The following is a 10,412-nucleotide window of genomic DNA, read 5'->3' as shown; positions in this document are numbered from 1 at the left end:
ATTTATATACCGCTTCAGGACAACTTAACACCCACCCAGAGCGGTTTACAAACCGTGTTATTATTATCTTCATGACAATCACCCTGTGAGGTGGGTGGGGCTGAGAGCGCTCTGGAAGAGCTGTGACTCACCCAAGGTCACCCAGCTGGCTTCAAGTGGAGGAGTGGGGAGTCAAACCTGGCTTTCCAGGTTAGAGTCCTGCTGCTCTTAACCACTACACCAAACTGGCTCTGTGACCCTCTGTGGTTGACAGGGGATGGTGCTCCCCCCACGGCTCACTCTTTGGGGCTCGACAGGCCTCAGTCCTGACAGAGAAAGGGGTTACCCCAAGCACCATCTAGTCCAACCCCCTGCACAAGGCAGGAAATTCATAGCTACCCCACCCACTCCTCCAGTGACCCTTGCTCTATGCCCAGAAGAAAGCGAAAACCCTCCAGGATTGTTGTCTACTCTGGCCTGGAGGAAAATTCCTTCCTGACCCCGGAATGGAGCTTGGCATTACCCTGAGCATGTAAAAAAGGGCCACGAGTCTGTCAGTGGCTCATCCCTTCACACCCTCCCTCTCCCGATTTACTTAAATTCATACTGAACAACAACAACATTCAATTTATATACCACCCTTCAGGACAACTTAACACCCACTCAGAGCAGTTTACAAAGGATGCTATTATTATCCCCACAACAATAATCACCCTGTGAGGTGGGTGAATTATGGAATCATCACAGATGTGAGGTGGCCATCTAGCCTCTGCTTAAAAACCTCCAAAGGAGGAGAGCCCACCACCTCCCGAGGAAGCCTGTTCCACTGAGGGACCGCTCAGTCAGGAAGTTCTTCCTCATGTTTAGCCGAAAACTCTTGATTTAATTTTAACCCGTTGTTTCTGGGGCAACAGAAAACGACTCTGCTCCATCTTCTTTGTGAAGAGGGCTATCGTATCGCCTCTCCAGGCTAAACATGCCCAGCTCCTTCAACATTTCCTCCTAGGACTTGTTAGCTGGGTAGCTGTGTTGGTCTGCGGCAGACTAGCTGGCTTTGAGTCCAGTGGCACCTTAGAGACGAGCGAGATTTTCAGGGCAGGAGCGCTCAAGAGGCGGAGCTCTTTCCTTCACAAGAAAGCAGCTCTGGCTCTCGAAAGCTTACGCTCTGAAAATCTCGTTGGTCCTTCAGGTGCCGCTGGGCTCAAATCCTGCTGTCACAGGACTGGGTCTCCAGACCCCTCGCCATCTTGGCTGCCCTCCTTTGGGCCTGTTCCAGCTTGTCAACGTCCTTCTTAAACTCTGGTGCCCAAAAATGAACGCAATACTCCAAATGAGGTCTAGCCAGGTAAGACCACCAGCATATCTGGATAAATTAAACTTTATAACATGGCAGTATAGTATTGTGAAGCACAGTATAATGTTGCTAAAAATTCATATTTGAACAATAAATATCTTTGAAAATATGTTGTCAATGTCTACAGTATAGTAATGGATCCTCCCTGTAGTGGGGTGGGAGGGGGGACCCATTTCCTGCAGAGGTCCTCTGATGCAATCTCTTCCTCTGACAGACACCTGGTGGGCCTGAGACAAAACCCAGCCACCCCTGGTGCTACCCAGGCCACGGCTGGTGATCCAGCCAGCCCACAGGGGGAGGAGGGCTGCCTGAAGGCTCCCCTCCCTGAGGTCTAGAGGTGCCCTTGGTTCCTCTATCCAGCTTGGCCTGATGCTTCTGACACATTTCAGGGTGTGTGAAAGCCTTCCTGGCAACTTCTACTTGACCTCCCACCAGCAAAGCGGGGAGAGGTGCCCGCTTGTCCCTCTGACAGTCCCTACCTTGATCTTTTCGTAGTCCAGGACAACGGCATGATCCTGGAGCTCCCGGTAGAACAATGGAACGAGCAGCTGCGAGATCTCTGGCCGCATGCGATGCTGGAGGGCGGGGGAAGAGAACTGTCACAAGCGGGGCCACCCGTTTCTCTTGGTCTTTTGCTTCTCTGCCCCAGCGCTGAACCTCTGTCTTCCAGTAAGTTTCTCTGACTCCTGCCCTACAGGCAGCTGGACCAGTTTTGCCCACTTGGCTGGGCTGAGCGCCAGTGATGGGTTGCTGGCCAGCATGCATGCAGGCTTAGTGGGCTGGGGCTCTGGCTGCTGTGCATGAGAGAGAGAGGGCCCCCACCTCGCCCCATCCGGGAGGCGGGCACAGTGCACCATGCTGCTTCCACACAGCCTCTAGTGGTTAGGAAGACTGCCTCATCTTTCTCCTTTCTACCTTCACTCCCCTCACTGGCAGTTTTCAAGAAGAGGCTGGATGAATACTTGTCAGAGATGCTTTAGGCTGATCCTGCACTGGGCAGGGGGTTGGACTAGATGGTCTGTATGGCCCCTTCCAACTCTATGATTCTATGATTCTTCTGTCTCAAACTTATTGGTCATAAAATCTATGAATTGTCCATCTGCCTGGAAAACATTCAAAGTACTCAAATTCAAGGCTCAGGCTGCAAGAGGATCAATAAAAGCAGAGGGCGAGGCAGTGCCGTCACAGTTGAGGGAAGGCAGAAAACAAAAGCAAGGGTGTGGTGCGCTCTGGACCTGGATTCCAGCCACAGGGTGGGCCACTCACACCCTCCCCCAAGGTTTCTCCTGGGAAGAGATTTTCAGCAAGCCCTCTCCAGGAGGCCTTGAAAAACCAGGCGGTGGCACATGCCCACAGATTTCAGTAGCTGCAAGCAGGCTGGGGAGTTAACCCTCTGCTCAGAACAGAAGGAAAGGCCAGCGGGAGTTTCTTGGCAACGGGGCCAGCGGGGGGCAGAACCAGCCCCAGAATCTGGCTCGTTCCTGTCCCAAGTCTTCTCCCCTCCACCGACTCACATCTACACCCACCTGGTAGAGCAACTGCACATACGGAAGGTGATTGTTGATCATGCGCTCGAAAAGAGAGATGCCCAGGAAATGCTTCCTCTCCAAGGTGTAATCGGCTGGTTTGGGTCGTAGCTGGAAAACACAAACGAGGACCACGCTACTGTTAAACCTTGCGTGATGTCAGAGGAACGCTCAGGATCATAGACTCCTAGGGTTGGAAGGGGCCTCCAGGGTCATCGAGTCCAGCCCCCTGCCCAAGGCAGGAAGGTGGCTGGTTCTTGGGAGGATTTGGTTGGTGCCAAGGTCTCAGGACAAGGAACGACATGCCGGATGTCTCAAAATTTTGCAAGCTTTACTGAAAGCAGTTCTGAATCCCTGACTGTTGGAAAGGGCAGCTCAGCACGCCTGGGAGACGAGCGGGCATTATATTTGTCTTGACAAAACTCGGCGGTAATGTGTTTTTTCTCTTGACTCCTCTCTGTCCACAAGTCAAAGAACAGTTTCTTGCTTATGTCTTCCTTCCTTCCTGTCCATAGATCCAGAGAAATTAGCCGTGTTAGTCTGTAGTTGCAAAATAGTACAGAGTCCAGTAGTACCTTTAAGACTAACCAACTTTACTGTAGCATAAGCTTTCGAGAACCACAGCTCTCTTCATCACAGTAGTCTTGCATCTGACGAAGAGAGCTGTGGTCCTTGAAAGCTTATGCTACAATAAAGTTGGCTAGTCTTGAAGATGCTCCTGGACCCTTCCTTCCTGTCTAATCTCGCCTTGCTGCTGCTAGAAGCATACACACCTGGTCTGTCTCCCCTCCATGAGAATGTCAAGCAACTTTTGACCTTTTTGACCTTTTGACAAGTCCTTTTGACCTTTATGCTGTCTTCTGTCTCCGTTTATTCCTTAAGCCAACTGCTGTGAAAACAGCTTGTTCCTACTATTCCTCTACATGATAACTAATCAGGCTTTAACAAGCTTAAACCACATTAATTTTTCCAACATTTGGGCCCAGGTTGCTAGTTTAAAAATTACAAGACAGAAGTCTTTGTGACCAGTTTAAAAGTTGGCACCCAACAGAGCAAAACGAGGCTCAAGAGGAGAGAACCGCCCCCCGCCCTTCACTCCATGGAAGCTGGAGCTGATCCCCAAACCCAACGAAGAGAACCAGAGCCAGAGCCAGCGGCAGAACAGCGCTTTGGACCTGCTTGAGAGAGAAGCCAAAACCAGGGCCGATTCCAGACGACTAACCTTAAATCGCTCCATGCCGCCCTCTTCCGGATCGCGACGGGGAAAATGCGAAATATCGCGTTTCCTCGCGCGAGTTTTGCGCGTCGTCGCGCAAAACTCGCGCGAGGAAACGCGATATTTCGCATTTTCCCCGTCGCGATCCGGAAGAGGGCGGCATGGAGCGATTTAAGGTTAGTCGTCTGGAATCGGCCCAGGAGCCGGAGCCATTGCAAACTAGATCAAAGAGAAAAATGAGATTATACGGTATTTGTGCGATGACCAGATGGTGCGTGTGGAGTGAGAAACAACCGCAAAAGGCGCGTTAAAGGTGGGGAGAACGGCAGGCAGAAACCGACTCTGCCACAGAGAGGCCTCTTCTCAACTCGGCTCCAGGAAAGGGTGTAGAAGCACCTTTAGGCACGCGGCTTAGTTTATTGCACAAGTTGTCTGAGGCAGACCCTTAACACGGAGCTAAAAATGGGCTCACAGCTGAGTTTCCTTCCCGGAAGATATTCTGCTTTTGTTGCAACGTTCAGCATGAAAGAGGCAAAGCTGCTGCCTTCTCTCTTTCCCACCCACCACACAACATGCCCCCCCGCCCCGTCTTCAGCTTTCCCTCCTCCAGGCAGCTTCTACCTGCTGGGCTGGGCCTGGTGACGTGGTGGGGAGCCTGCAGGGACTGAGAGGGACCCCCTCGCTCTCCCCCGAGTCCCACTCCCCATCCTACTTCATCTCTCTCTCTCTCTCTCTTGGCAACCTTCCACTACCTCTTTCTCTCCTTCCTTCTGATCTGTCTTTCATCTGCCCCCCACCTCCAGTTATATTATTCATTTACTTCATTTATATCCCACCAACGAAGCCGCTTCCACCATTCTCCTGTCCCTCACTTTATCCTCACATCAACCCTGAGAGGCTCTTTACGCTAGGAATGTATAACAGGCCCAAGATCACCCACTGGCCTTCCACAGCAGAGTGGGGATTTCACAGAACCACAGAGTCGGAAGGGGCCATACAGACCATCTAGTCCAACCCCCCGCCCAGTGCAGGATCGGCCTAAGGCATCTCTGACAAATATTCATCCAGCCTCCTCTTGAAAACTGCCAGTGAGGGGGAGCTCACCCCCTCCCTAGGCAGCTGATTCCACTTTTGAACTGATTCCACCCAGTGCCAGGTATGAAACTCTAACCACTACACAACACTGGCTTTCCTGAGGTGGCTGCTGTTGAACCGTAGCAAGTAGCCAGGCCAACCAGTGATGGCTGCTGTGCTTGGCCCCAGTGAGGTCCCTCAAAGGCCAAAGCATCCCTGAAAAGCACCCCCCCCACACACACACACCTACTGACAAACCAAGGCTTGAAGGCACCCCCACAATGGCCATGGCAGAGGGCATTGTCCCCAACCTGCTGTCGGTCTTACTCCGCCTCCTCTTCCCTCCACCTCCTCTTTGCTGTTCTCTCAGTCTCCTCCACTCCACCACACTCCTACACAACAACCCACCCCACCCTGTGGGTGGACTTCCCTTATAGCCTTTCCCTCATTCCTGGCTCCACCTGCCAACCACACCCCTCTTTTGCCCTTTGGCCTTGGCTGCCTCAAGCAGCTGCACCTGGGGTAGCTAGTCTAACTGCTTTGGGCAGCTACAGCTGTGCTCTCTTGGCTGGCTGCCAAGCCTCCTCTGCTCTGAGCTTTCAGCAGCCTCAGCTGGTACCTATTATTCCCTTCCTCCCTGTTTGCCATTTGGGGCGTGGCCCTGTGCTGCTTCTGCTGCCTTTCTTCTCCTGCTGGTAAGGTTGCTGTCTGGCTGGCTGGCTGACCCTATCTCTTGTGCCTTCTCCCTCTGCCCTGGTCCCCCTCCTGGCTGTCCTTACTCCCCCTGTTGGGGCTCTTAGCCTCCCACTGGAGGGTAGGGTTAGCTGGCTTCCACCTGCCTCTTCTGACCCTCTGTGGCTTGGGTGCTTCTTTGTCCCCCTCTGTTGCCATCCTGGGTGACTACCGGGGCAGCTGGGTAGCTGCCTCCCAGCTGCCTCCCCTCCCCTCCTCCTGGCAAGTCCAGGGGCTGAACCTCTGACCCCAGACAGATGCAATGAAGGAACAGCACAGGGTGTCCAATTCATTCCTCCCAGAAAGGCAAACCTACTAAGGGTATCCACATGGAACTGAAAGGGCTTTGCTGTGCCTTACAAAAATGGCAAATACTGTTTCTTCCGACGGGGAACTGTATACCAGTAGCTTTGACAGAGACGGAGTCTTTGAACTAGACTGCCAGGAAGGTAAAAGCTGCCAAGCAATGCAGAGGAGAAGACGGCAATTATGGCAGTGCCGCTTCGCTCATCAGGATGTAAAACTCCATCCTGGACTTCGGGGAAAAAGAGGTCTAGCAAGAGATGTTGATAAAGAAGTGTGCACCGACAATGCGCTTTAGCAGGAAGGTGAGGAAGAGGAGGGAGATCTGCCAGCTGTGTCCCACCTGCGCTGTGTGTGCGGCTCTCCCCTTCCTGTCTGTCTCAGGTACCTCTATAAAACTTGCGTGTGGCCAGAGGTGCAGCCAAAGGGCAGGAGCCAAGGGCTCTTCTTCCCTCAGTGCTTGTCCCTGTGGCTCACAGCCGGTGAACTCCCATCAAGCCAGCCAGTGAACCCAGGACCGCCCCCCCCACCAGCATGTACTTGGCTGGTTGGTCTGAAGCGCGCTGGTTATCCATGTGTTTTTCTTGCAAGCCACTGGGGCCTTTTTGGAGCAAAGCAAGATACCAAACAATATATCATAAAGCAGAAATGTGCGTCTTGCGTAAAGAGAAAGGCGAGCAGACCTTCACAGGCAAAAGTTCTGAAAACAGCTGCTTGATTGGTGTGGTCCCAGCCAGCCAGCCTCAACTAGGGGGAACAGATATTGGCTAACCTTTATAGATGATTATTCTAAATATTGTGTGTCCTGCGGGCTCAAGGAAAAACCCCAAACGCCGCAGATCCTGAAGGAGAGTGTTGCCAAAGTCACGAGAACGTTCAACAGGAAACCTCAAGCTATTCACAGCAACTGTGGCAGGGAGTCGAGTTCACTCATCACTGAGGCCCATCTACGAAAGCTGGGGCTAGAACGCAGGTTTGCAGAACCATACATCCAGAACAAAATGGGGTTGCAGAGAGAAGAATCACTCCTCGATGGACACGGTCAGATGCCAGTCACAGCCACGAACAAAACACGCTCACCAGGCCTGTGGCCTCCCTCCCAGGATCCCCGTCCCATTGTGAGGTTGCTGGCCCCCTGCGAGCAGGACGGCCAATGAGAACGGGATGCTGCCCTCCCCCACCTGCTCAACCTGATCGGCCATTCTCGGCTTGACTCAGTGAGGGAGGCCCACCCTCCCTGGCAGAGGAAGCGACGGGCCCCATCTGGCTATCCGTGACCCTCCTCCATGACCTGGAAGAGCCGCAATGCCTGGCATGGAGAGGGGTGCTGCTGAGCTCACCCTGGGGTTGCCAGCCTCCAGGTGGTAGCTGGAGATCTCCTGGGATTACAACTATTCTCCAGGCCATAGAGATTGGTTCCCCTGGAGAAAATGGTGGCTTTGGAGGGGGTGTACCTTATGGAATTATACCCTAATGTGGCTCCTCCTTTCCCCAAATCCCACCCTCTCCAGGCGCCACCCTCCAACTCTCCAAGAATTTCCCAACCTGAAGCCGGCAAACCTACCCGGTACAACTTTGCAGTGTCTCCACTGGTGGGGCCTGCTGTGCCTCTCCCGCAATGTTCTCCGGAGGTCCAGGCCCTCCTGATCAGGCCCTCTGCCCCGTGTTCCAGGGTGCAAAGCCCAGGGCGGGTGGTGAGACTAGCATGCACACAGCAGGTGATCTGGGCAGCCATATCAATTTTTCCAGCACTGACAAGGCTGGGATGGGCCTTCCACCCCTTTAAGACACACGGCAGCCACTGAGGCCTGTCTTTTCTAGAGCAATGGGGTACCAGCGCCCCAAGAAGGGCAAAGCAGCTCTGGGGGTGCTTGGGAGAGATGTGGCCATGGGGGCTGGAAACACGGAGCAGCCAGCCGGAGGCTTACCTGTTGGTGATCACCAATAAGAATGAGGTGCTGGCAGGAGGAGGTGAGGGCCGTCAGGACGTGGGCCTCGAGGATTTCGGCTGCTTCTTCTACCACCACGATGCGGGGACGGATGTTCTGCAGCAGCTTCCTATATTTGGCAGCTCCTGCAGGGAGAGGGAGAAGCGGAGCTGTAAGTAGTCAGCCCCAGCCTCCACCATCTTTAATAACTGTTTGATAGCTGCCTGTGGTAGAAAAATCACAGGGTCCCTGGATTAATGCAGCCTGATCTGCCCCAGAGGGAATTCCGGCTGCCAGACTCCTTACCATCGGCACCAGCTCAAGAAGTGCCCCACCAAAGGCTGGGAGCTGGATCCCCATTCCCGACGGCCTGCAGTCCAGATGCAGGACTTCCATCTTTGTAGGGTTCAATTTCAGCCAACTTTGTTTTAACCACCCAGTCACAGCTTCCAAAGCCCTGGACAGATTATCTGGGGCAGGGTCCAGCTGGCCATTCGTCAACAGATAAAGTTGGGTGTTATCAGCATACTAAATGACAGCCCAACCCAGAGCTCCGCACCAGCTGGGCGAGGGGGCACATACAGATGTCAAACAACATTGAGGAGAGTATCGCCCCCTGAGGGACGCCAAACACCAAAGGGTGGCGTGGTGATAACTGCTCCCCAAGCACTACCCTCTGTCCCCGACCATGGAGAAAGGAGACCAGCCACTGCAAGGCTGTCCCCCATATCCCCACATCGGCAAGGCGGTGGGTCAGAAGATCATACTCAACGATGTCAAACACTGCTGTGAGATCCAGCAGTACAAGCAGCACCGACCCACCTCGATCCAGATGCCTGCAGAGATCATCTGTGAGGGCAACCAATGCCGTCTCCGTCCCATGACCAGGGCGGAAACTGGACTGGAATGGATCCAGGACAGAGGAATCCTTCAGGAATACCTAGTTGTTCTGCCACTGCCTGCTCAATCACGTTACCCAGAAACCGGAGGTTCGAAACTGGGCAGTAACTGACCGGGTCAGTGAGATCCAAAGACAGTTTCTTCAAGAGAGGCCTCACCTTTGCTTCCTTTAATGTTCCAGGGAAAACCCCAGAACTAAAGGAGAGATTGACAATGGCTTCCAATGGAGCTCAAAGCTGATCAGCACTGGCCTTCACCAGCCATGATGGGCAGGGGTCCAAGGGGCAGGTGGTGGGCCTCATTCCCTGCAGGATCCTGTCAACCTCATCTTGGGAGAGTGGGCTGAATTCATCTAATACAGAACCAGAAGACGGCCAAGGGACCTCCAGTTCCATTTTTGTATCAACCGTGGCCGGCAGGTTGCATTGGAGAGACAAGACCTTACCAGCAAAATAGCTCCCAAAAGCCTCACAGCTGATACTCGAATTCACAATTTGGTGATCTCTCTGAGAAAGGGAGGTCAAAGACCGAACCACATGAAACAACTGTGCCGGGCGTGAGCTTGCGGATGCAACAGAAGCAGCATAGAACTCCTCCTTAGTCACTTTCGTGGCCATCTCCGAGATTTTCATAAACATCCTATAAGCTGGTTGTTGGGGGTTTTCCGGGCTGTATTGCCGTGGTCTTGGCATTGTAGTTCCTGACGTTTCGCCAGCAGCTGTGGCTGGCATCTTCAGAGGTGTAGCACCAAAAGACAGAGATCTCTCAGTGTCTCAGTAGGACACTGAGAGATCTCTGTCTTTTGGTGCTACACCTCTGAAGATGCCAGCCACAGCTGCTGGCGAAACGTCAGGAACTACAATGCCAAGACCACGGCAATACAGCCCGGAAAACCCCCAACAACCATCGTTCTCTGGCCGTGAAAGCCTTCGACAATACATCCTATAAGCTGTTCTTGCTTCTTCATTGAGCCCCCACCGCCACACTGGCTCAAGCTGTCTAAGCTCTAACTTCATCTGTTATAGCTCCTCAGTGTACCAAGGGACTAACCGGGCAAGGAGGTGAAGAGGGCAACGGGGAGCAATTTTGTCAATGGCTTCGGAGAGGCGGGCATGCCAATCCTCCACCAGCACATCCAACAAACTGCCAGGGGGCTTCGGATCCCGCTGAGTATTTTGGAAACCGATAGGATCCATCAGTCTCCATGGGTGAGCTAAAATGTGCTTGCTGCCCACGCACATGGAGGGGGGGGGTTGGTGCATCCAGACAAGGCTTCAGGGAAAAGTGGTCCAACCACGGCACCGTGTCAACCACGTCCAGCTCCACCTGAATCCCCATCCCAAAGATCAGGTCTAGGCAAGCAGAGGGGGGACCAGGCCCGTCCTATGCTTCTTTCCCCC

At 53.4% G+C, this 10,412-nt stretch overlaps 1 protein-coding gene across 4 annotated transcripts in view; it reads right to left on the bottom strand.

Moving 5' to 3' along the window:
• Positions 1-10,412, bottom strand: part of LOC129333188 (NFX1-type zinc finger-containing protein 1-like) — a 34,526-nt gene that overhangs the window by 5,445 nt on the left and 18,669 nt on the right. For all 4 annotated transcript variants that reach the window (XM_054984678.1, XM_054984676.1, XM_054984675.1 and 1 more), the window contains 3 exons: positions 8,113-8,258; positions 2,860-2,970; positions 1,813-1,908 (listed from right to left, as the gene is read on the bottom strand). In XM_054984678.1, coding sequence (XP_054840653.1) covers positions 1,813-1,908; positions 2,860-2,970; positions 8,113-8,258 — 353 coding nt within the window. The remainder of the gene's footprint in view (positions 1-1,812; positions 1,909-2,859; positions 2,971-8,112; positions 8,259-10,412) is intronic.

Source organism: Eublepharis macularius, chromosome 7, assembly GCF_028583425.1.
Source record: "Eublepharis macularius isolate TG4126 chromosome 7, MPM_Emac_v1.0, whole genome shotgun sequence".
Lineage (NCBI taxonomy): Eukaryota > Metazoa > Chordata > Lepidosauria > Squamata > Eublepharidae > Eublepharis > Eublepharis macularius.
Note: the sequence above shows the minus strand (reverse complement) of the source record. Positions and strands in the feature narration are given on the sequence as shown.